This window comes from Callorhinus ursinus, unplaced genomic scaffold (assembly GCF_003265705.2).
Source record: "Callorhinus ursinus isolate GAN/ISIS: 27379988/994484 unplaced genomic scaffold, GSC_fseal_2.0 scaffold12, whole genome shotgun sequence".
NCBI lineage: Eukaryota > Metazoa > Chordata > Mammalia > Carnivora > Otariidae > Callorhinus > Callorhinus ursinus.
The window spans coordinates 6,023,082-6,049,895 of NW_027397074.1; the positions used below are offsets into that span (position 1 = coordinate 6,023,082).

At 42.6% G+C, this 26,814-nt stretch overlaps 2 protein-coding genes across 11 annotated transcripts in view; one reads left to right on the forward strand and one right to left on the reverse strand.

Moving 5' to 3' along the window:
- The window catches only part of CCDC146 (coiled-coil domain containing 146), a 123,804-nt gene extending 123,044 nt beyond the window's left edge, over positions 1-760 (forward strand). For all 5 annotated transcript variants that reach the window (XM_073898702.1, XM_025872770.2, XM_073898703.1 and 2 more), the window contains one exon: positions 206-760. In XM_073898702.1, coding sequence (XP_073754803.1) covers positions 206-409 — 204 coding nt within the window. In that variant the 3' untranslated portion in view covers positions 410-760. The remainder of the gene's footprint in view (positions 1-205) is intronic.
- Positions 761-2,507: 1,747 nt separating this feature from the next.
- The window catches only part of GSAP (gamma-secretase activating protein), a 90,348-nt gene continuing 66,041 nt past the window's right edge, over positions 2,508-26,814 (reverse strand). For 3 of the 6 annotated variants that reach the window (XM_025872773.2, XM_025872771.2, XM_073898707.1), the window contains 12 exons: positions 22,007-22,135; positions 21,102-21,160; positions 20,404-20,435; positions 17,948-18,009; positions 14,187-14,282; positions 12,062-12,132; positions 11,516-11,610; positions 6,485-6,604; positions 5,560-5,621; positions 3,903-4,004; positions 3,640-3,739; positions 2,508-3,256 (listed from right to left, as the gene is read on the reverse strand). In XM_025872773.2, coding sequence (XP_025728558.1) covers positions 3,165-3,256; positions 3,640-3,739; positions 3,903-4,004; positions 5,560-5,621; positions 6,485-6,604; positions 11,516-11,610; positions 12,062-12,132; positions 14,187-14,282; positions 17,948-18,009; positions 20,404-20,435; positions 21,102-21,160; positions 22,007-22,135 — 1,020 coding nt within the window. In that variant the 3' untranslated portion in view covers positions 2,508-3,164. Of the gene's footprint in view, positions 3,257-3,639; positions 3,740-3,902; positions 4,005-5,559; positions 5,622-5,757; positions 5,891-6,484; positions 6,605-11,515; positions 11,611-12,061; positions 12,133-14,186; positions 14,283-17,947; positions 18,010-20,403; positions 20,436-21,101; positions 21,161-22,006; positions 22,136-26,814 lie in introns of those variants that run through there. The other 3 variants (XM_025872772.2, XM_073898706.1, XR_003208544.2) reach the window with 3 other exon arrangements.

Genomic DNA, 26,814 nt, shown 5'->3' on the forward strand with positions numbered 1-26,814 from the left:
TGTGTGTGTGTGTGTGTGTGTGTGTGTGTGTGTGTGTGTGTGTGTGTTTAGTGATGCCATTCCCATAATCTCCTGTCCCTTTGGGAAAATATCAGCCAGCACAGCCTAAGGCTGCTCAGACCCAGCTGTGTCTGCTGGGCCCTAAGGATGAAGTGACTTCACTGTAGTTTTCAGAGAACTAAAAAGGAAAATTCATTCTTTGCAGGAGTTCTTGGTAGCAGATAACCGCCAGTTGCCCAGTGGTGTTTACACAACTGCAGAGCCACGTCCAAATGCCTATATCCCAGAGGCGGAGGCCACTCTTCCTTTGCCCAAACCATATGGCGCGTTGGCTCCTTTCAAGCCCAGTGAACCGGGGGCCAATATGAGGCACATAAGGAAACCTGTTACAAAGCCAATTGAAATCTGAGCATGTGAACCAATCTGAGCTTCTAAAGGAGACACTTTAACCAGGCTGCCTCATATGCCCATCTGGAAAGTTCCAGCGTAATGGCTCTAAATTACAGACAAATGCAGTATCCACAATCGACCAACAACGGAGAACAACATGGCTTCCTTTTATACTCATCAGCTACTATATTTTACATGATGTTAAGTAGGACATAGAATTTTCCTACAATTATGTCAAAGCATATTTCTGTATTGTTCATCTTTTTCTTTTTCACTGTATATATTGACTACCTTTCAGAAATACATAGTAGTCTAGGTGCTATAAAAAATAAATCAATTTTCAATGCAGTACAGAAATTGGCAGCGTGGTCTTTGTTTATTGAGGAAGAAAAAAGCAAATACTGTTCAATATATTAACTTGAAAGAGAAAGATAGAATCATTGTTTGAAAAGGAAAATATCCCAAGTATCACAGAGGTTATAATTCACTTTGTTAAACAGTTGCATTTGAAGTTCATGTTGGTAAATGTAAATCAAGTAAAAAGCAGTAAGGAAGCTTGTCCTTTTAAAAGTAATATTATGGTCATTCTTTTTACAAGTAAAGAATCCTTTTGCTTCAAAAATAATTATGCCCTAATTTATCTTTCCTATAAATCTAAATTTTTTACAGCATTACATACAAATAAACCTGTGATTAAGTTCTGACTCCAGATTTTTAAAAATTCCAATGAAAACATTTATAGCTTTGCATGTGGCAGAGTTGAAAATGAGGCCAGTTCCACTTACTTCATTACTCCGATTTTATTGCATTTCACCCATATTTTCCTAATTCTGTTTTTATATTTTCTCATGTATGAAAATACCCAAGTGGATTTTAAAACTAATTTTACTTCATTAATATGTTCAAGCCATTTTTCATATTGGTGTCAGGTATGGATTTTGTGTCACAATTCTGGAAGTGAGAAATACCACATTCCTTCTTCTTCTTCTTCTTTTTTTTTTTTTTGCTAAATGAAACAAAATCTGTTCCAAGCCCCTATCCTGCCAGAATGGAGGGAAATTTAACCTCATTCTCAGCCTACAAGTTAGTCCTGAATCTAACTTGGTTGTTTTATAAAGTTATTAAAAAGCAAAGTGCCTGTGATAAGTAACAGTGTGTGGTTAATACAAAGAAACACCGCATACTTAAACACAGCTCCTGTGTTGTAGGAATTAGTAAGTGCATCAGGGATCCAAAAAATAGACCTGTAGGAACAACGTGAGAATGGAAACCTAAGTCTTTAACACAAAGGGATGGATGTTTAAGTATTACAGCCTGTGCGACGGGTGCATACAGAAGGAGCCACTGCGTGCTGGCGTGGCTGGGGGGTCACTGTCAGATGGACCGGTTTATCCGGCCCTTAAACACAAGTAAGATTTTAATAAGTGGGCAGGGGCTTCCAGATGGGGGAAATAGCGTAAGCCAGGCTTGGAAGTAAGACAAAACTGTTCAAGGCCCAGCGAACTGCCCTGGCTGGAACAGCATGTTCATGTCAGGGAATTGTGTAAGGCTGGGATTTAGGAAGCGCTGAATGTCAAGGAGTTTGGGTCTTATCCTATAACGAAGGGCTATGAGCAGAGGGGCGACAGAACCAGTCCCAGTGTAAGTCAGATGACTCGGACTTCAGAAAGACACTGAAACAACGCAAGTATGAAAGGGTAGGGAGTGAAAAATAATGATCTTGAGATTTTGAGCCTCTGTGACAACTACATATTTGACCAAAAAGGGAAATTCTGTAGGAGAGGGCAATTTTGGGAACACAAGTATGATTTTAGAAAGGAAGTTGAATTATTGTACTAGCTAGTGATATTTATAATCATGACAATTTCACAAGTTCACCCGGAGAAACTGTGGAGAGAGAAAAGCAAAGGGCACCGGCTGACCCCAGGCAAGCGACTACCGTTATGGGTCAGAATGAAGTCACTATAAAAGAGAGAGGGAAGAAAAAAGAAAAGTGGGAGAACTAGTTAGGTGCCCCGGGGGCCCTCAGAGAGGGAACATGCTCACGGACTCATGATTCCCGGCTGGAATAGAAAGGCTATGTTCAAAAAACGAAAGACTCAGGCCAAAACCTTCAGTGTTTCTTCTTCTTTTTTTAATGAAAAGATATTACTAAGTCAAACTTTTATAAATACAAAAAACTTGAACATATTAAAGTACAGTTCCATCTGAACAATCACAAAGACAAATCCTACTCTCAATACCGCTATGTACACACTGCTGCGTATGACAAATTATTCTCTACTGGAAATAGCAGGTTTGACCCGGTCCAAATTCAGTTCTTTGAAAAGTATCCTCTTTCCAAATAGAGTGCTTCTGTAACTAATTTTTCTGCTTGTCATATGTTACCTTCAACAACACATCTAGTTTTTTTCTTAGCACCGTCCCCTGCATTTTTTAAAGCGTAATTTTATTTCAGAGTGCAATACAAACTCGCTTTTGGCCCGTGGAGCCATGAGGAAGGTAAGCCACTGAGTCATCCCTGAGGACACAGCGCCCCTCTCAGACTGTTGTGCCCCTCCTCCCCACTTGACTGCTTGTCTCCTTTTCAAAGCTGGGGTGAGGTAGAGCAATTTAGTTCTGTCTGAACAAGTACCAAACTGGAATTCAGATGGCTTAACAATGTATTCTGATTTTGGTTACCAATTTTAAAGAATTGTAAAGGACTCTTGACGGAGGTCAAGCTAATGCGCAAGATTAAAATACTGGGAGCGGATACAACTGCATTTTCTCTTTCATAAGCCTAAAAGCATCGTGGTGTGTTTCAGAGCTGCTTCCTCTACAAATTTTGCATCCACATTGTCATGTCCTTCAAGAGCATACAGAGCTGGAAAAATAAGGAGAAAAGAGTTACTGCGTAGCCATGGAACTTCTGTAATAACATTGTGTCTGCAGCTCACTGACATCGTAATTACTTTATATTTTAGTAAAACACATTACTCTGAAAATGTGTTGTTAAAATTTATTCTACCCCAGCCACAAGAAAGGTCATTCGCATCAACCATACGGGTTTTGAGCCTTTTACACCCGCTTAAAACCTCAAAGGTGATTATTCCTTTGGTAATGTACTCCAGGATTAATCAGTGTGTTACTGATTAAAACTAGCTGCAGTAAGGACTACTTAGAAGGGGTATTCCAGAGAGAAAGGGGTCCACAGAAGTGAATAGGGACTGATGCGTCAACAGAAAAGCAGGAACGCCCTGAAGTTACCTTGACTGGAAGATTCTCTATCTGTCAGTATTTCAATGAAGTAGTTCAGGGGCAGGAACTCCACACTGCCTGGCGACTTGTCAATCATAGAACTCCGGGGCTAAAAGGGAAACCACTTCTGGCATTAGCTGATTGTCTAAAACAAACACAAACTTAAAAAAGGGGGCTGAGAACTACAGTTGCTGTCTCTGTGGAGATGATGAAATGGGCAAATAGGATCCAACAACAACATTGAGCGGGGCTGTGCTTGCTCGCAGACTCACCTGTTTCTTATAGTTTAGCAGCAGTCGCTTCACATGGTTCCGGGAAATGATGTTAGAACTCATAGGATGATCCCAAAGTCGGCAGATCTTCTGACCAATAAGCTATTATGCAAATTGAAAAATATGTAGAGCGGGATTTTTAGGGCAGTGAAACTACTCTGTACAATACTTAATGATGGATCCATTGCATTATACGTTTGTCCAAATGCATAGAATGAACAACACCGAGTGTGAACCCTAATGTTAACTATGGACTTTGGGTGATTGTGATGCATCAATGCAGGTTTGTCAGTTGTAACACATGGACCACGGTGGTGGGGGATGCTCGTAATAGGGGAGGCTCTGCACATGTAGGGGCAGGAGGGTGGACAGGGAAATCTCTATAGACCTTGCACTCAATTTTCCTGTGAACCTAAAACTACTCTAAAGAAATTAAGTAAATAATAACAAGAAAAGAATGGGAAAAAGTACAGAGAGGAGAATGTAGCTTATACTGCATTAAGTACATGTACCTTATACCTACTTATAATTTAAAAAGGATTATTCCAAAGTAGCTGGTTAGTCTAAAAGAGAGGCCCTTTATGGTTAACGACCCTTGAAGAAAGGCCATTTCCTATGAGGTGTGCCTCTGAATTTTGAATAAATACTCCCTTAAATTCAACCCTGAGGAAAGTAGTTTATTCACTGATGTTGCCAAATTCTTTTTCTGAAACGGAGTTCATCTGCTACTTTTCAAAACTGGGTACCTGCAACTCTAAGTGAGGTCTCGATAGGAAACAAAAGGTTGTTCTCCCCAGTGTCCTGCCCAGAAAATTTTAATTCCCTAAGAGCTTGAGGCAAAGAAAAACAAAACAAAACAAAAAAAACAAACTAAATGTTCAGAGACTTCCCCAGAGAGATCTAGCTGTGGAAAATATGCTTTGTTTTCTATCCTTGCCTTTGCTTCAGTAAGCTGTGAGGAGTAGAGGGTGTTACAAAGGAAAACGATTAGGTCCAGAAGGCAGCGGACATCCCTTCGTGGGAGGATCGTGCCAGAGATACAAGGGTGCAAGGTATGTCAACAGAGCAGAGAGCTGGCCCCGGGCTGGCAGGGTCAGGGAGTTTGCAGAGTCCAAGGTTCTGAAGACCTTGCTGAGGAATTTCATATTTTCATAGTATTTCTGACTCCGAGAGCCAACATCCCCCATCAAAACAAGAAGTGCCTGGCAAACCCTTTCTGTCATGTTTCTCGTTCCTCCTTCAACCTGGGAATGTGGTAGAAAGGGCAGTGGGAGGAAATGCAGTTCCAGAACCTTCTGACCTCACCTGGATTTAAATTTCTTATCAGTTTAAATGCCAAAAAACACCTGTTTCCCCTCTCCCTCCCCTCAGACTCATAGATGTAAATATTAGTGCAGTTTCCTAAGAGGGGAAAATGGCTAAGTGTTTCAGGCAGGCTGTGCCAGGCAGTACAAAGCCAGAGGAACAAGCATTTTGTCAGCGCGGCAGGGAACGGCCAACGGGCGTGAAGAGGGATGGGATTTCTGGGAAAGGACTGAAAAGTAAAACAATTCAACTGACTTTAGCCCAAAACAAGTAAATGCTCCCTTTGCAAGAAGGAACTGAAGGAGGTTCGTACCAAGGCTTATGGAGAGAATAAAATATAATTAAGGATTACCGGAGGAAGCCGCACAATGATGCTGAATTTTAGTTTTTCATTTTTCTCTGAGTTGTCCAGATCTACAAAAAAGTTAGATTGGCAAATAAAACAAATCTCCATTTTAATATGTGAGCAAGCTAATAATAATACTTCAGTGGTTCATTCTGATAAGACACATTCCCCACCCTGGATTCTCAAGCTGAAGTCTGACAATACCTTGAAAATTTTGGTTTGTTGTCTGAATACAAGGGCTTTCTCTTAATGAAGCAGTTTCTATATGGCATGGAACATGGTGCTGTAACAGGCTTCCATTCACAAAACAATTTTACGAAGTGAAAACAGAAGGCACCTTGGGGAACGGCAAATACTTTAACATATATTAACAAAACTCGTCTATAAAATACCACAACGAATAATTTCAGCAAGTGGTTACACTGGAGACCTTCAAGTTCAGATTCACATGAGCACTGCATCTCTCAGTCTCTCTTGCATTTCCAGTCTAAGTCTGCGATGACAGAGTTAATCAGCTGAAAGTAAGCCATTTCATGACATTTTCTTGAGAAACAAGCCTTCAGAGTCTCCTATCCTCAAGTGCCCTCGTGTACAGAGAAGGAATGTAATAGCTGTATGTGGATCGAGAAGCCCTCTGGGGCCTCTTGAAGGTCTGAGGCACTTCAAATTAGCCCAAAGCCTGGCTACAGGAAATGAACTGTACTCAGCAGGACAAGCGGCATAATTTGCAGAGTCCATTGCAAAAGGCAAATGAGGATCCCCTTGTTTCAATACTAAGGATTTCAAGATTTAATGTGGAGCATTACCCCGAGCATGGGGCGGCCCTGAGTGCACAAGGGCCCTGTGAGACCACACGGGTTGTACGCCACCAAGCCCGTCCTGATGGCGCTCAGGGCTGGGCAGGCACTGTGGCAAACTCGGAGCCTCTTACCTTTCATGAGCCTTGTGACAGCCGTTTCGGTGAGAAGCAACACCCCATCATCAATGTAATGCAGCAGGTTATGCAAAGGGAGACAGTGCACGCCGAGGAGCGTGTGCAGAGTGTGAAAACCTAGGCAAGAGATTGGGAGGGTAAACAGGGTCAGCCAGCATCTCCAGGCTCCTAGAGGGAGCGAATTCAATGATGTTACTAAAGCCCTTAGCTCAGCGCCTTGGCACCGAGAGTCTAATAAACGCTGCTTGAAGACACGGTCCGAGTCTCCTGCTTTGTGTTAACCTAAGTAGTGTGCTGGGTAGATAGGAGTTCCCAACAAGCGTGTGCGTCCCTTCCTAGGCAAAAAGACAAAAAGAGGGCAGGGCCTGCTCGATGAAAAACAGTTTTACAGTTTAATAGGTTTGCAATTCTGCAGTGGTATGGCAAAAGAGAACAGTTAAGAGCCTCAAACGCCAGATGCCCAGGCTGAAAGGCTGACAGATAGGGACCACTTTGCCAACACGGAAAAATTTTGAACTGGTAGGGGACAGTCTATGTGCCCGACCTCTGTGTAGGCCCTAAAGAAAGGCTTTTGGGGTCTACTTGAACTAAATTATAAAAAAAGAAAAATTTAAATAATATGGTCAGATAGCAAATCTATAGGAATTCAACAGAGAGGAAGGCAACTCCCTCAAACCTAAGTCTTGTGGGGAGGGTTACTCAAACCCTTAGAAACCGAGAGTTCTAAGCACACAATTAATAATAAATAATAAAAGCAACATCCATGGGAGAAGAAGATATCAGTCCAGGAGAGAAGGAGAAAAGCCCTCTTGGAAAAGACAGCACATGAGCGGAGCTTTGAAGAGTAAATGCAATTCCTGGGGGTGGCAAGGAGGCCAGAGGATACACCGAGTGGAGACAGTAGAAAAAAACCACCTTGTCATGAGTAGACCTATCCTAGAATCCTCCTGTGTTACTTACTAACCACAGGTAAGTAGCCTTTGTGTGCCTCCCTTTCTTCATCCCTAGCATGAAGCCACCGGTAGCTTTCCCACATGGCTGCTTGGAGAACTAACCCTAGGTCTATGAAGAGCCTAGCACATGGCCGAACAACAGCGACCATTAACAAACACGTACTGAGGCCTTCAATCTATGCATTGGCTAATTTGATCCTCAACACCATGAGGTGGGAACCACCTGATTCCCATTTTATCATTGGGGAAACCAAGATTCACAGGAGCTAAGAAAGTTGCCCAGGATCATATCATTAGTAAGTGGCCGAGCTGAAGTTGAAAGCAGGCTATGGGACTTAGCTGAGGCTCTTACCCATGACATTATCCTGCCCCAGGAACTGGTAGCGGGGTTAATGGGACAATATGAACAGAGGCCCAAGGTGAGAAAGTATGGGGCATGTTCAGAAAGTACTACATGACCCAACTGAGTTGGAATCAGGTGTACGAGAGGAATGGTAGGAGGTAAAGTTGGAATTTATTTAACAAATCCCTTCCAGACACCAGACTAGGAGCTGGGTATACAATAATGAGGAAAACAGACCCCACAGCTGCTCCCATCCACCTTCCAGTCCGATGGGAAGGCAATCAAATAATCACAAAAATATACATTCTTAAAGATGTGACCATTTTGGGGCACCTGGGTGGCTCAGTCAGTTTAGCATCTGACTCTTGGTTTCAGCTCAGTTCATGATCTCAGGTTCATGGGATTGAGCCCTGCCTCAGGTTCCAGGCTCACCGGGGAGTCTGTTTGAAAGTATCTCTCTCCCTCTGCTCCTCCCCCTGCTTGTGCACGCTTGCATGCTCTCTCTCCCCCTCTCTCTCAAAATAAATAAAATCTTTTTTAAAAAATGGCCAGTTCTATGAAGGGAAAAGTGCAGGGTGCTCTGAGTGCACACGACACGGACTGAATGGTGAGTGACAGCGAGGAATTTCTCATTTAGTAGGCTTTGGGGAGGGACACTGAGCAAGACAGAAAAAAGGATTTGATTTTTACTCCTGGAGTATTAAAATGGCAACAGGCAAAGAATGGACTGGAGTACGGACAGTTTGCTACAGGAGGTACGTAAGACAAATGTGTTGGGAGGCCACTGCGTGAACCTGCGCCAGAGGTAATGAGGACGTGGACAGTGAAGCAGGAAGGAAAGGACCGGAAGCACGTGGCCACAGGTCCAGACTTGGAAGCTGATGAGGTGTGAAGAGGGAATAACAAAGGATCACAGCCTAATTTTAGGCGCTTACATGACAAAGAAATGATGCCCAAAGAGCAGGAACTTGAGTTCAGAGCAGTCATGGAGTTTTCTCTCCCTGAGCACATGAATCATGAGCAGTGAGGGATTGAGGCTTAAGTCCTGGCCACATCAAGGGTCAGATAAAGTGCAGACTCTGCCCACAAGCAGATGTTAAGGGGCTGACAACAAGATGACTCCGCTGGCAATCCAAAAAAAAAACTGATTTTCTGATTTTACTAACTAATCAACAACATGAGTTTCTTTTTTTTTTTTTTAAAGATTTTATTTATTTATGTGAGAGACAGAATGAGAGAGAGAGCATGAGAGGGCGGAGGGTCCAAGGGAGAAGCAGACTCCCCGCCGAGCAGGGAGCCCGATGCGGGACTCGATCCCAGGACTCCAGGATCATGACCTGAGCCGAAGGCAGTCGCCCAACCAACTGAGCCACCCAGGCGCCCACATGAGAGTTTTCAAATGGATTTGGACATTCTTCCCAAGATTAAAAAAAGTTATGAAATTCGTTCTGAAGAAAAGTTTATTAAAGGTTCCTATAGATTTCCTGGATTCGAAATCCCTCCTGCAGCCCTGCATCCATGCCTTAAAGATCCCCGACGGCCCTTCCTCCTCTATCTCCACAGCACAGCCCCACATCCAACAGTCTGCTCTTGGCTTCCTCTGCATGTCAGCTCCAGGCAACAGAACAAATTGGCTAAAAGTGGGCATCAGTTCCAAAACAGAGCTGTTCCAGCCAACTCTAATCCTCATCCTCCAGGGCTCCTGGCCTCCGCTAGCCCGTGAGGGGAACACAGGTCCCATTTAAATTACAACTGCCCCAGCTCCACACTGTGACTCCCTTTTGTGGCCCTCATTCCCTTTATTCTTTAACCAGTTGGGTTGCAAGTTTCCGACACTTGAAAATCAAACAGTTCTCACTAGTCCAGCAGGCTTGGAAAGCAAGCACACATACAAAAGTACATGAGAAAACACCCTGTATTTACCCACACATGTGCACACCCACGTGACCCAGTGCCACTTTCCATGTCACATGAGGGAAACCAATGTTTAAGAGAAACAGACAGAGATACTTGACCCATGGACACAAACCAGTAAGTCTACTCATAATAATTCTCAATCACTATGGATAATGTTTTTCCATGTTTTCCCTCCTTACATACCCCTGGGAAGGAGTGTGATGCTTCCTAGGAAGTAGAGTTTTATGGTCTCCTGGGTATAAAATTGTCCCTAATAAGTCACTTTCATTTATTTACAAATGGGGCTTGAACATCCATGGTGAACAAACCTGAAAGTGTCAACCGAATCCTCTACCAAGTCTTTTGTGTTGATGATTAAGAGTTGAAGCCAGAAAGTCATATATAGTTTTCATGAAATCCCTTCACTCTGTCTAGAGGGCACCTGGAAATTCCTATTCTATTGGGATAATTTAAAGTCCTCTATTCTCCTCATGAATGGTCACTGTCAGATTCCTATAAACCAAAGAAACTCCTTGTGCCCTCCAGTACCCTCATGTCTTATAAGATGAGGTGTGTGGACAGAGAAAGCATGAAGGACTCCAAACTGAGTCAGATGTATCACAAATGCAGACAAGCCAGGACGTGCTATGGGGATTTCTGGGCCCATAAACAGTCAATGTTTTGGCATCAACTAATTCAAATGGAATATAAAATTCAAGAGGCAGCACAGAATAGTCATTAAAAGAACAGATTTTGGAGCCAGACTTCCTGGATTTAAATACTGGCTCTGTTGCCTAATCACTGTGTGACCTTCAGGCAAGTTACATAAACTTTCTGTGCCTCAGTTTCACCGTCAATAAAATGAGAATAATATTAAAGTGGAGCCATATGAAAGTGCCTTTTTTTTTTTTTTTAGTCAAAAACTGGTTGGATATTGACAATTTAATGTGGTTCATTTTAAGCTCCTACCATTTAGGACTGTTAGGAAAACTAAATGTGCTTATTTATGTAAAGTACTTACAGCAACTGGCACAAAACGGGCACCATCTACATATTGGCTTAAAATGAAAGAGTAAAGGAATGAATTACTGATAGCTGATGCAATAGATGTATATATATAAATAAATTAAATTAAACTGGCTGATAAACATTATGTAGTGACAGTTACCATAAAGCTTAACACTCATCAGAACACATATGTAATGAATACAAGGCAGACAGGAGCTTATTTGCTTCTTATAATTAATACATGTTCCCAACTAGACTTCTGTTAATTTTTGCAACTGCTCCAATTTCTAGCACGGCACATGGAATGTAATAAAAAAAATCAACAAATGGTTGTTTGAGTGAACAAATGACCAATTAAATGAATGACTGCATACACATGGGCCAAGGGTGTTTTGAGGCCTGACTTGGTCCTGTTTCAAAATCCTCAGGGCGATTTTTAGCTTCCAAGCACGTAAAAATCAGCTATTTTCTGACACCCAGCCAGACCCACTTCCTCCTGAGTGTTAACTTTCTCAATCAGATAAACTAAGCCTGAAGACATCAGAGAAAGATCTCCCTGCATCAGCTCCACTGTTTCCAGGTATCCTAGCGAGCCGCATGGGGACCAGCCTCGGCTCCCTAAAGTCAGTGACGAGCCACAGCAGAATTTAATAATCGGGGGACATCTGGTCTGCAGAGAACAATGTCAGGCCCATCTCTCAAAGTGACCCCAGACGCACAAGTTCTCAGACACAGGTCGTCTCATCCTTAAATGTGTAAGGCCCGGGGACCACGTGAAGAAGAAAGAACAAATGTTTTACAACAAAGGACAAAAGAGCCAAGACTTACCAGGAGGCAGAGGTAAAAACAAACTCGTAGTCGCTTTCAGAATCCTGGTCATGATGTGGAAGACTGTAAATTCAGCAGCACTGGCCCGCCTGCTGCTGGGTAAAACGACAGAGCCGCCGTCAGCCAAGGGGTTCATCCCTAAAACTCCCATTTGTCTGAGCAGTGGCTCTGCGTATCACACAGAGATGGAATCCATGCTCACTGTGAAGCCTCATAAGTATGATGGAGACCATCAGCCTAAGGCCGAGAATCTAACCAGACAGTGGGCACATAAATGATCGATCGCATTAACTCAAATTCCCCTTCCTGGCCGTCCTGAGCTCACACGCCCCTCCGTCCTCATCAACCACATGCCAGGGAAAGAGTGTGGTGAAGCCACAGGGCGGTTCCTTTAAATGCTGAGTACAGAACTAAGACAGCGTCAGGGCTGGTGACAACTGCTTTCAGTTGTTAAGTGCCACAAAAGCTTTGCCACAACAGGCAGCAATTAGAGTTGTTTTAGCTCTTTATACACCCTGATAAGGGAGAGGAGAAATACTTGCGTACAAGTGGAGAACGGAGGGGTGAAGATGATGTTTCCTCCAGCTGGTCTCCAGGATTTGGCAAATGAGATCCAGCTGGAGGATAAAGACAGTCTGTTACCCTTCGCCCATACCCTCTCCCTTGGGGGGTCCCTACAGCGAGCCCTCTGCAGGCCTGACAGGCCTGTTCAGGGCAGCTGGTAGTTAGCCTGGGCCGGGACACAGAACCAGCCTTTCTGCAGGCAATGCTGACACACTGGAATCCAAAATGGAAAAGACTGAAAATGTGCACCAGAGTCTAACAGAGCCCCTTCTGTCTACACAGCCAGTGCCCCCGCTGAGCTTCTCCAGCCCCGTTAACAGGCCCTCAGTCACAGGCCCTCTGCCATCAGTGAAGGTCAAGTACAACTGGATTTGCTCTAGGCCTGTTATATGACAAAGGCCAACAGCTGACAGTGGGAAGAAGAGAGGCACAGAACAAGATAGAGGTCCTGAGCATCGACTGTGGAGTATGACCGGTTTCAAGTCCAGGTCAGACATTTGACTGGTTTGTCAGCAACAGAGCAGTCTCCATGGGGCTGGGATCCACCACGAATCCCACGCCCTGCACCTAGAGGCGAAGGACAGGGCGCCAATCGGAACGGATCTCCATATGGGCACAGATAAAAACAGTTCATTCTCAATGACACAGATTCTCAGTGTCTCTTTGGCTGAAGTCAGGTAAGATGACCCGTAAGCAAGATATAGTCTGGTTCCGCAGCAACTTCCTCCGTTTGTTTTAGAAAGCCCCATCGGCCGCCCTCCTGAGGGGCCTGGGAGACATGGCTGTTTGCAGGAGCAGGAAGGTCTGCTGGGAAGTCGGTGACTGCCGAGTTGGAAAGTTAGGGGTACTGCGTTTGCCTAGGCTACATCCCTACCACTTCTGGTCCTATCGGTTCCAGTGGTTGTTAACAGCCTAGTGTTAAAACTTCTATATGATTAGGAAGAATGATGCTTGAACAAAAACGCTTAATACTTTGGAAGGTGAAATTTAAAGTCAACAGAAAGAGAGATGATAGATGGACATGTTAAATAGTTGTGTTATTAAAGGACAAAGAAAGCAAGTTAATACCAGCATGGGGAGGATCAAAGCCACATTCATAAAGTGAGCTCCTTGATACAGTTCTACCAGAAAGAATTATTATTTAAGAAAGAGTCAATGCCAAAAAAGAAAAGGTTCAATGCCTTGCTTGTAAATATCAATATATGAGAATGCCAACCTCTCCTAATTTATTAAAACTTGTGAAATTCAAAGATATTTAAAAACAGACACTAATGACTACAATAAAGGCAGAAAATTTTAAAATTAAACATGAAATTCAATCAGGGCCATATCAAATACGTTTAATCTTCCAGAGTTCAATGCAAAAATATATGTTCACACAACTGATCATTTGCATACTGGTCTTACCCAAACTTGGAGAAATGGAGTGTTCTTTCTCTTTCTGTGAATTTAAATAAGAATTTGTCTAGCACATTACTTCTAGATTCTAAGTAGGGTCAGGCCTCAACTCCATATGCTTTCTGAGAGACTCAAGACCGCCTCAAAATTTGGTGTAGCCATTATCACTTCCATTTACACATGGACTGGTGTTATTAATTGGAATCACACAATTTCAATGGGTGGCTACCAGGTAGATGGGCTACCAATCCCACCAGCAGACTCGAATGTGGTAGTATTTGTACAACTGAGCTAGAATCTGGCCTAACTGGGCTGTTGGCACTCATTAAGAATTTAAGTTCAAGTTCTCTCATGTCTTCATAAACCTCCATGTACAGAAATCATTACCTATGGTTTAATAAGATGCTAGAAGATGCCAAGATGACATGTGAACATTTGGCAACCATACTAAGTTCATCATTGTTCTATACTTCCATGAACCTATAAATCACTATTTGAAGGGAGTAAAATAAACCACTTTCATAACCAAGTCCTCCTTGGTTTTTTTGTTCTTTTTTCCCTTTTTTCAATCTACAGCACCAAATATACCGGTTTAAGGACAGAAAATCTGCAAAAGTCTAATCTGAAAAATATACTGAACCGCCAACTGGGAGCTACATACTGGGGGAGCGGGGGGTGGCAGGATAGAGAATAAAAAAGCAAAACCAACCAGTTTCGAAATGTAGTCCAGAACCATCTGTTCAATTTTCTTCTTTTCTACACCCTGTAGGTGTCTCAAAAGATGGTCTTTTAGCTCAGACACCATCTGAAAACAAGGACATGGATTAGATAAGTCACAACCTACCCACTCACACCTGCTACAGGTTGAAACAAGATCCATTTATTAACACTCTTTACCAACACAAAAAATACTGGACCTGAAGATCCCATTGGCGGAAATGTACAACCCACAGTGTTACTACTTTAATGGGCATAAATCAGGGACACCAACGTTCCTCACGAGGAACTGCTGATGATTCACCCAGAGCCCAGTGAGCAGCCAAGAGTCAGATTCCCACCCCTGATGAGAATTCGCCAAAGAAGCTGAAGGAAGCCACTAACTTAGAAGTCAAAGGTGGAAGTCTATTGCTCCCAGACCTGGAGAACTAACAGGAACAACTGTAATCATGGAGTGACTGTGTTGATGCGGGGTGGGGGTGGGGGTGGAGGGTTGAGGGGGGTGGGGTGTCGTGGGGAGAGGCATGCTTTGGGGCATTTGGAAGGATAGAGGCAGCAGTAAAAACGAAATGCATCAGGTACCTCCCTCTGTGCAGTGGCTCTAGACATTGAACACAGCGCCCTGACATGCAAAAGTAATGAAATTATTGATTCTATCACCTCTGAACAGACTTGTATATCTACTCTGTTCTCATCTTTCTTGGAGCTCACCAATCCGTGTAGCATCCCAGCCCTCCCCGCCTTTTGCTCTTTTGACTCCTTCTCCTTTCTCCCTCTTTGGCCTAAATGTCCTCCTCAGTTGGAGGCCAGCCTCGCTAGAGATTTTTGCACCAATGAACACCATGGGAGTTGTACAATTGATATCATATGCACACATATTATGTCAGCAGATTTACATATATGACACCCTGAGCAAAACTTAGCCCATGGCACTCCGGGCCACGTGTTAATTAATTAGACTTAAAATTTCTAAATTTTTAAAAAAAGATTCTTGCATGCTTTTTTGTGCTTTTCAATTTTTCTACGACAACCATAAAGATGAAAATTTAAATCACCCATAATCCTATTGTCTGTGTTAACATTTTGGATTTTTTATTTTCCTTTTCTCTAGTGTGCACACTCATTCCAATGTTTTCTAATTTGCTTTTTTTTTTTCATGTAATAGTTTATGTCATTCAATACTCTTTACCACACTGGTTGTAAATGGCTGCACAGTATTCAATTTTAGGAGAAAGTACTAGAACTGAATTATTTATTCTCCTCTTACACATATGGGATACTTCTTCTACGACTGTGAATAGAACTAAAAAAAACCCTTATACATGACTTGTTTGCCATACCCCCAATTATTTTCTCAAGCTAAATTCCTAGAAATGGAACTTGGTGCGTCACGAACTTAAGGTTTACAGAGACACTGCAGAAATGCCTCCCGCATGGTTATACTAGTTTTCAACTGCATTGCATGAGACTGCCCGATTCCCCGTATGCTGAACTTTGCTAGTGTGATTTTTAAATTTTTGACAATTTCATAGGCAAGCAAACACACACAATTTTTTATATTACATTCCTTAATCTATCCAATATTTCTATTGGTTTACGGCATAAGGTGGTGGTATTTGGGATGGGAGGACTCCAACTGTCTTTTGCAAATAGGCAGCCATTGATCGATTAAAAATTATTTCTTTCCAGTGATTTTTTTTAAATGCCTAATTTTATCATACACTAAAGATTCAAATTTAAACTAGTGTCTCCTGTCAGTCTCCTGTTTATTTTGTACAGGCACCATATTGTTTCAGTTACTGTAGATCAATAACATACTTAGCTATCTAGTAATGTCAGCTCCACTCCTTTTTGTCAAGTGAGTCACCTGGTCAACTGTCAGAGAAACTTCATTGGCTTTTTTGTTATAGTTTTATTAAACCTAGATGCTAAGGATTTGGAAATGGAATAATGTTTTTCATTAATTTTTCTAACTGGTTAATCCTAATAAAAAAGAAAGTAAATTTAGAATCACCAGCTTATTAACTTGTTCCTTAATACTTTCCATTTCCGCTGGTGATTATTTTGTTTGTTTGTTGCACTGGAAAATCACAGCATCTTCTTTTACTTTTGTTTCTTATTGCACTGTATAGAATTTCCAGAACGTAAAATTTTAGTGAAAATAGCAAGAATCTGTAACTTATTTTTTGTTTTTTGACAGAGAGAGTACGTGCATGGGGCAGGAGTGGGGGAGAGGGAGAGAGAGAATCTTAAGCAGGCTCCATGCTCAGCGCAGAGCCCGACAGGGAGCTCGATCCCATGACCTTGAGATCACAACCCGAGCCAAAATCGAGAGTTGGACGTTAAACCGACTGTGCCACCCACGCACCCCACTTCTTTCTGATATTAATAAGAATGACCCCAACATTTGATTTAAAAAGATGTTAGCTATCAGTATTAGAATATTTTTGTCTTATTGATTTGGTGTATTCCAGGAGTGGAATTTTACTTTTATCAATTTTAAGCACCTATAGAGATGATCTTTTTTCCCCCTCTTTGACCTAGTGATATGATGAACTACATTAATACATTTGCTAATGACAAGCCTTCTTGGAAAAAAGGCCACTTGGCCATGTTGTATTTTTTCAAATGGACCACTGGAAAATATTTTGATTAAGCTTGTAGTATCTATGTTAATAAATGAAAGTAAAAGTCATTAGATTTTGGTTTTAGGGTTATGTTAGTTTTTTAAAGTGATTGAGAAGCTTCCCATCTTTTTTTCAAAAAATACTTTACATAGTATGGGTATGACCTGATCCTTAAAAGTTTGAAAGAACTAACTCATTAAATAATTTGGTGCCTTTTTTGGAGATAATCTTTTTTTTTTTAGAGAGAGAGAGTGAGTGCATGTGTGGGGGGGGTGGGTAGAGGGATAAGGAGAGAGAGAATCTTAAGCAGACTCCATACCCAGTGTGGAGCTCAACATGGGGCTTAACCTCAGGACACTGAGAACATGCCCTGAGCAGAAATCAAGAGCTGGACACTTAACCAGGCGCTCCTGGGGATAATCTTTGACAAGTTTTTCAAATTATTTTATGGTTATTATGTTTTCAAGGATTTTTATTTCTTCTTGGCTCAAGTTTGGTATTTCTATTTCTCAAGGAAACTTTTAACTGGAATTTTCAAATGCGTGAATATGCATTTACACATGTTTTTCTCACATTTTAAAACTTTCCATATTTAAGGTAATAGATTATCCCATTCCTAAACCTGCACAGGATTAAAGATATTTTACTAGACTTTCCAGATGTCTCTTTAATCAGTTTTTGTAAAGAAATAGATTTTGGATTTATTTATCGGTTCTCTTCCATTCATTTATTTTGATTTCTCTCTCTTTGGTCTTCCTAGTAGTAGGATTTCTTGAGAAATGATACTTCATTCTATTGTATTTTAAACCCCAAATACATATGCCACAGAGACCCTGTTCGTTCCTTGTTTTAAACACTGAATGCTGTACATTTCCTTATGATGTTTTGTAATTAGAGGTTTTGGGCGGTGACTGATTTATATGTCTCCCCCACTAAATTCTAAAAGTGCAGAAATCTATCTGTGGTGCTTACATTGAGCACACAGGGCCTACAAGTGGCTGGTAACAGCTATGTGTTAAAAGAATGAGTGAAAAATAAGGTCAGCATGAGCAGCACAATCTAGCTCTTTACCCTTTTCTTGGATCCCATCGTTTCGCAGCACCCAAATGGCCCCCAGGCCACTTACCAGTCCCATCAGCAGCCTCTGGGGGTTGTCTTCCTCCCGGAAGAGGGGTGTTAATCTTGGCTCTGAAATTAAACAAAACAATAGTCAAGAAGAGTGGTTTTTGGGAAATGGGCTAGAAGAAGAGAAATCAGCCTGGGTTTCCCTTCTCTGAGTTATTGAGAAAACAGACCATTTTGCTGATAGGATGAAATTTTTCATTAGATGTGTGACCTATTCCTGAAAGCCGAACTTATCACCCAGGTGATACACACAGAGCTCTACTCTAACAGACCAGGAAAGAAAGAAAACAAGGCACACATTTCCCAACACCAGTAGGCTCTGGCTTTGAATTCTCTTCAACATGAAAGCTCACCACCATCTAAGAACCTCTGCTTCACTGGAGTTAGAGACACTTGGGCCCTCTCTTAACCCCAAGGGGGCCATAAACTCTGTGACAGGGACCTGGTGGAAGGACCGCATGCCTGCCTTCCTTGTGACCCCCTATAGTTTAGTGACTTTGGGAGTCACTGAACTGAGGGGACCTGTCAATTACTGTAGCAAATAATTCTGACTGACACAAGGTATCCGACTAAAAAGGTAACCAGTTGAAGATGGAAAAGTGACGTGTAAGGTTAAATCGGATGGCACTTTCTCCGCCATGATTTGCACTATACCAGCAGACTGGAGGGGCAGACACACACAATCTTGTTGCAAGATGGGCCCTAACACTGCTCTAACTACACCTGCGTGCCCTGTGCCCCCTCTCCTAGAGCAGCTGAGGCCCGCACCTGGCAAGAGAGCAGAGCTGCCCTGGTCAGCGGGCTGATGACACTGTGTGGGACGGCACAGGTGCCTCTTGCGCCCTTGGGATAAATCCTACCTGGGTCCCGCACGAGCTTTCTGATTAAGATGAAGCAATTCAAAACTGGACACCAACAGCCCTGAATTTCATCCAGATTGTTCTGTTTCTGTTAGTGATGACATTCTTCCTAGGGTGCTAGTGCAAGCCAAGCATGTGAGAGGAAGGGACAAGTTTCCAAAGTGCACGCAGAGAGAATGACTGGCCACAGGATGCAAACGGCGGAATTACAGAAGTCGGAGCTCCAACAGGGGCAGAGGAGTGATGGACACAACAAAAACCTTGACAACTGGCAACATTTCCCATACTGCAAACTTTCTAGCTAGGCAAGAAGGGCAAGCCTGAGCCAGGCACATTCACACCCCGGCTGCAGGGCAGGACTCCTGCCTGCCGCTAGCAGGAGAACCCCTGGATCCGGGCATGGACGGCCTGGAAACACAGCCGGAGGCTGGTTCGCTCCGGATTGCTCAGTGAGCACAGGCTCTGTCGCCCTGGGCTGGATGACAAGTTCACTGTCCTGGTTCACATGATCTGTGTGCACAGCTGCAGGATGTCCCACAATGCACTGTATAAAATCATTTCCATTAGGGTCACCCAGCATACACCTAGACATCCAAGCCTATAAAACAAACGTGGGATATAAAAATAACAGCTTTTTAAGTGGAGGCTGGTCTTTATGAGGCCTGAAAGGGTTCCAGTGACAAAAACCACAAAAAGCTTGTACCTGGATTCGCTTAGCCTTCTCTTCCCCCAGTTTTATCCTGTAGGGTATTTATCAAGACTTACCTCGGATGTCACTCCCTCTGGCAAGCCTTTTCTAAGCTCCCTCTCTTCCCAACCATCCCCACTCCTGACGCAACTCCCCCCACACACACTGTGGTTCTAGAACACCCGTCACCTGGTTTAGAAACAGCATGTTAGCATTTCTTCCTCACACGTTACGGACAAAGCAGTCATCTGAGGTATCTCGTGCACAAAGCGCTGTACAAGGCGCTATACACATCTCCCCATTTGCTCTCACTTTCCTCCTCACCTTGCCCTGAAAAGGCTAATGCATGAAGTGAACACATGGCTTGCCCAAGAGCACACTGTTAACATGAGGCTGGACTGGAATTGAAGCCAAGTTCTGTCTGGCTCCAAGCCCATGCTCTTCCCCCATAACCACACTGCTTACCCAGAGACTCCTATCTTTGTACTCCTATGACCTAGCCCGGGGAGTACCCAAATGTTAACCAAAATGAAAGACCCCTGTATGATCAGACAGCTGGAAAGAAAGCAGGCCTAAGCCAGGGGAACTGCCGAAGTGCATCCTGTGGGTACAGCCACAGGGCACGGTAAGTAGATCAAGGCTCTGAAGAAAAATAATGAAAACCAGACGGCCAACACTCAGGGACCCTTCCAGCAAAAGCACATTCAGCAGCTGTCCCTAAAGGTCCCGGTGCCAAGACAGACATGGAAGGAGCTGGGTGGTCACTCTAACAGGGAGATATTAAAGGGTGCTGCCTTCGTTGAACTACTGAGCGTGATTTTCTCGCCAACCCACAGGGGTAGGAAACACCGTGTTACAAACCAAACGCTGACTGAAATCCAGAAGGCTTTATTACAGGTCTTTTCTTACCCAAATTCCTTGCTTCTAGGTTAGAAATCACCCTACAAAGAAATTAGCCAACGTTATTCACATAGGAAGATGAAAAAAAAAAAAAGCCACAATACCATACAAAGACATCCTCCATAAAACCACTGCAGAAACTGTTCTCAGGCGGCCGAAAACCTCAAACACTTTAATCAACTTGGCAAAAGCCACATTAGGCAATTATAAAATCTCAAAACCCTTTAGCGCTAACAATAACTTAGAACAATCGCAGCACTCAGTTATTGGAAATAATGGAAACAAAATAGAGCAGGGTTGGAATGGGCCTGTACTTGTAGCACTCTGAGATGACTCATCTATCCAGAAAATGGGCTTTCAAAATAAGAGCCAGCTCATCAGCCCACTAACACATTTTAAATGAAACTACTGTCTCTACCCCCTTTAAGTGCTTACTACTTTAGTAAGGGCTTTCTTTACCACTTATCGCTTCTAATTCATCCGGCCTCAGGATGCAAGCCTATAAGGTTTAACACATACAATTTTCCCACTAGAAGTTCTAGCACCAAACTCGAGAATAGGGCCAAGGTGGCTGCATTCATTAAGCCGACGGCATCATTTTGTTGAGGATACTCAACAAAAGGAAGCTACTTCCATGAAAGGTATCCAAGAAAGTACTTGCAAAAAACAGCCATCTAATAGGTACACTAATCCCTAATTTTACTTACTTCATTGCATTATCAAGAATATTCCTCACATACACCATGGACCTTCTTCTTCCTGTTTTCTAGAAGGGAGAACATGTCAGAGGTGTGGAAGGTAGAGGTTTTGTGGGTGCCATTTTTCACACCAAGGACATAATGCGATATAGTAAAGAGTTTCAGAAAAAAGAAATATACTTTCCAGGTACTCAAAACACTTACGTTCTTAAAAATTAGTTAAAAAAGCATTTTAGGCTGAAATGATTATAGATGTAGAGGAAGTTGCAAATCAACTAGACAGTGTTGTGTTATGTACAGTAACACTACGACTACATACGATGCTACAGAGTGATCTCATGTGCGCTTCACCCTCCACCCCCCGTTTTTATCTTATATAAAGGACTATAGTGCAATACCAAAATCAGGAGATGGATATTGCTAGAATGAGTGTATAGTCCTACGTCATTTCATCACGGATGTACATTCATGTACCACGATCAAGATACAGAACTGCTCCATCCCCCCAAAGATCTCCCTTATGTTGCCCTCCCTTGTGCTCCCTCGTGTTGCAGTCCCAGCCACTCCTTTCAACTATCCATAACCCCTAGTAACCACTAATTTGGGAACACTTAGGTTTTCCAAATCAATTTTTAACTATGCAAGCAACGCAAGAACACAGGAAAGACCGGGATGTTAATCTCACTTCTACTCTGAACATGCTGCGTGTGCCCCTTAACCTCTGTGCACTTGATTTTCCTCCTCAAGAGAAGACAGATCAGAGATGCACTGTGGTCTTCTTGCAACAACGCAAAAGGGCCTGGCGGTTAGGGAGAGTGCGGTAAATTGAAGCCAGCCTTAGGACGTAAGGGCATCACCTCATCTGATGCACTATACTTTTGCTTCTTGCTTTATTCTTATGAATCCACACAAACCTCTTCTGAGATCAGGCTATGCCATTCTCTCTGGACCATGCTGTTGTTATAGAGCAAGTGTGGCTTGGAGTACTTAATGTATTCCAGGTTGGAGTTCAGTTTTTCCCAGTAGCCCTTAAAGCTGTGCACCTGCAGAAGACAAAAAGCACTGGTGAGCTTGAGAAGCAGGACCCGTGGCCCCGACCAATCAGCAAGGACCACCCGAGCCTTGCGGCAAAGCCAGGCTCGCCTTACTTCCTCAGCTCTTAGAGGGCAGCATTTCTGAGTGAATTCTTCCCACGAAAGACGGCATTCTCCACCTGCAGGAATTCTAAAATAGTAAGACTTAAAGAGTCTTGCTTTCCCCATTTCCTTTTCTGCCCCTTTTACAGAAAGCCACTGCCCCCTTCCCCAAACCAGCATGAGTCACCTGGGTTCAGGCTAAGTTGGGAAGCCTGTATTAAACCCAGTGTTGTATTAAACACATCAGATCATTTCCTCTCCCGAGACCCATTTTTCTGACTTAGGTCGTGTCAACAATGCTATATCCAGTCAGAGAATGTGCATAAGACGTATAGCACATGGAAGGGGCTTACTTTCCTGCTAAGTTTATCTACTTCCAAAAGATGTCTTTCAAAACCTAGGAATCAGAAAGGTGGAGTGAACTGGTTTTACATTCAGTCATCAAATACTCCAAAACTCCAAAACAGATTTTTTGGCATCCTATCTAGGTCTTTGACATATTGCTATAATTGAAGCAATACTGTATCCATTATATTCGTTTTTAAATACAATGCAATACTAATATAGTTTTTAATACTGAAGGATGTATTGATACAAAATGTTTTTTAATTTTTTAAGATTTATTTATTTAAAAGAGAGAGAGAATGCATGAGAGTGGGTGGAGCAGAGGAAGAGGGAGAGAGACTCTCTAGCAGACTCCCCACGGAGCGCGAAGCCCGATGCAGGGCTTTATCCCATGACCCTGAGATTGCCTGAGCGGAAACCAAGAGTCAAACGCTTAACCAACTGAGCCACCTAGGTGCTCCTGCTTTTTAATTTAAAAAATTTTAAATTTAAGTATAATTAACATACCATGCTATATTAGTTTCAGGAGTACAATACAGTGATTCAAGAATTCTATAATTACTCAGTGCTCACCACAGTAAGTGTAGTCACCAACTGTCACCAACCATTATTACAATCTTATTGACTAGATTCCCTCTGCAGTACGGTTCGTCTCTAAGACTGATTTATTTTATAACTGGAAGTCTGTACCTCTTAATCCCCTTCACCTATTTCACCCATCCCCCCCCACCCAGTTCCCCTCTGGCAACCACTAGTTTGTTCTCTGTAATTAAGAGTCGCTTTTATGTCTTTTTATTTGTTTTGTTTCTTAAATTTTACATATAAGCGAAATCATGTGGTATTTGCCTTTCTCTGCCTGACTTATTTCACTTAGCATTATACTTAGAGGTCTATCCATGTTGTCGCAATATTCCATTGTATACGTATACCACTTCTTTATCCATTCATCTATGGATGGACATTTGGGCTGCTTCCATATCTTGGCTATTGTAAATAATACTGCAATAAACACTGGGGTGCATCTATCTTGTCAGATTAGTATTTTCATTTTCTTTGAGTAGATACCCAGTAGTAGAATTACTGGATCATATGGTAATTCTAGTTTTAATTTTTTGAGGAACCTCCATACTGTTTTCTACAGGGGTTGCACCAATTTGCATTTTCACTAACAGAGCATGAAATCCTTTTTCTGCACATCCTCACCAACACTTGTTATTTCTTGTCTTTTTGATTCTAGCCACCCTGACAGGAGTGAGGTAAAATCTCATTGTGGTTTTGATTTGCATTTCTTGATGATGAGTAATTTTGAGCATCATTCCATGTGTCTGTTGGCCATCTGTATGTCTTCTTTGGAGAAATGTCTATTCAGATCCTATGCCCATTGTTAAATTGGATTATTTGTTTTTTGGGTGTTGAGTTGTAGAAGTTTTTTATATATTTTGGATACTAATCTCTTGTTGGATATATCATTTGCAAATATCTTCTCTCATTCAGTAGGTTGCTTTTTCGTTTTGTTGATGGTTTCCTTTGCTGTGCAAAAACTTATTTTGATGTAGTCCCAGTAGTTTATTTTTGCTTTTGTTTTCCTTGCCTAAGGACACATTATCTAGAAAAATGTTTCTATGGCTGATATCAAAGGATATACTGACACACATTGTTTTCTTAAATCAATGAAGATAGATTTATGATACACTTTCTTGCCAAAATATATGTTTGTAAAAGAATTGACTAGGGCCAAGAGTTCAATGTATAGCCATAAAACAAAGTAAGCTAATGCCTAGTGTGGTAACAGAGTTGGCTATATTGCAAAAAAAAAAAAAAAAAGATAACTTAAATAAAATATGCCTCAATCAAGAAAAATGCCCTTATGTTAACTAATAGCACATTATCTGAATTCTTATTGAAAGGACAGTCACTATTGGTTCAAAATGAATTTTGGAATATCGGTAAATTACATAATAATATTAACGTGCTGTTTTAGAAGCCTCAAAGGCCCATCCAGCCAAAATCCCTTCTCACAGAGACAAGAAAAACTATTTCCAAGAAAAGGTCATTTCTAGGGGAAACTGGAACCCTGGTGTCACATCACTCTTCCTGATTGACCCACCTCACTTACCTTTACTTCCCGTTTCAACTTATTTATAATTAATATATCTTTATCCACCCTCTGGTCTTCCTTCGACTGAAAAAAATAATAATGAAAGCAAATTCTGCCAACATTTGGCCGTAGTAAGTGCCTAACAGGAAGTCACTGCAGCTTCCTGCTCTTCTGCTGCTGGGTTCAGGCCCACTAACGCCAAAGCCCCACAACTAATTGGTGTTGTGGTGACATCTAGTGGTTGGTCAAGATATTAGCTCTGCCTGCTTTGCCCCAGCAGCCCCACCCCGCGGTCCCAGAGGGACCAACCACACTGTGTCACCACACATGTGGTCCTGTGGTCATGAGGAATATGGGTGCCCTCCTACCCGTCAAAGGGCCTCTTCCCCTCGGGCTGAATGTCACTGTCCTGTCAGAAGACCCCACGCACACACTGTAACTCCTAAGAAAAGATCTCTCCCAAGCGACCTTCTTTCCCCCTCCGCCCCAATTAAAAAAAAATCCCTTTTCTCAGCTGAGAATAAACAGCTAAAACAAGTCCATGGATGGGCTACAAAGGGGCTTGGAACCCACTGACTGTATGCAGAATGGAGTGAGTTGTGGGAGCACGTTTCTGGGGACGAGGTCTACAGCTTGCACCACATGTTCAAAGGAATCCATAATCTACAATAGTTCAAAACCCCTGAGTTAGAAGGAAAAGGATCAGAGTTTAAAAAATAAACAAAACCCAAACAAACAAAAAAATTTAAATTAGAAACACTGTTCACCAAGAGTCCAGGAAATGTTACTATACACCTGTAGGTCTTTCAAGAAGGTCACCGGGTGGGATGTTACAATGTAGATGAAAACAATTAGTGGCATATGTCACTACATGGTATCTATGAGGTAAGTGATATATTTTTTTTAAGATTTTATTTATTTGACACAGAGAGAGAGCGCACAAGCAGGGGGAGTGACAGGCAGAGGGAGAGGGGGAAGAACGCTCCCCCCTGAGCAAGGAGCCCGATTTTGGGACATGATCCCAGGGTCCTGGGCTCATGACCTGAGCCAAAGGCAGACGCTTAACCAACTGAGCCACCCAGGCGCCCTATCAAAGAGTGATAGGATTTTTTAAGTTATGAAAAATCTCGGAGATCACTGTAAATTAGAAGGTCTATTTGGAAGCCTGGGTAATAGATAAGACCCAGAGTTTGAAAATGGATTTGAGTAAGTGAAAGACAAGGAGAAGATGTCCCAGATTCCAGGGGCCCTTCGGGAGGGAGCAAAGACTGAGACGAGAATGTGGAATCTGGGTTTAGATCAGAGGCAGAGCATTAGGAAAAGCAACCAACAGCACTTCATTCTCTGTGGCGAAGACATCTGCCTCTAGCATGCACCTGGCTGGCATGCCCCAGATATTGAACTGTGGTGGGGGGCGACCTGGGCTTCCTGCGTTTCAGAAGCTCCCCGGGCAACCCCAGTGCTCAGCCAGGGCAGAGAACACTGCTTGAGCCTGCCCAGGTAAATCTCGGTCTCCCACCCACCCTCACGTTGTTTTCCTCACCTTCGTGCTTACAGGCTTACAGGCTGATGAAGAACCAGCTGTGTGAAAACGTGTGCTTGTGTTGTTAATTAATAGGGGACAGGGTTAAAGAGGAGGTTAGAGCCAATCTAGGATGGATCTCAGATGTCAAGTTAACAACAACCTGCTCATTAACCCAGAGACTTAAAGCAGCTCCAAGATAAAATTTCAGATGCTTGAACATAGAATGGGGGGAAGGAGTGGAAGCAGCGCAATCACATCCGAACAGTCCACCTGGGAGCACAGAGAAAACACTCCTGTATCTGTCAGTTGGTACTTACGGAACTCACTGTGAACTGAACACAGTGTTCATCAGGGACAATGGCATCGACACAAAGTAAAGGCCCCAAGAGCCCAAGAAGCACACTGTAGGCTACTTCAGAAGAGCGCACAAAGCCTTAGAATACACAAAAATATTTTATAAGAAAATACTCATGAATGTAGTTACTTCTGGGAGATGCTGGTGTGAGAAGCCATCAGATTCTCAAGGAAGCCCCAGAAGTGTTTTCCTGCACAAGGAGTTCTAAAGTTTGATTTTGAAAGAAGGGAAATTATCCCAAGTCTCTTCTTGAAAAATCAGGG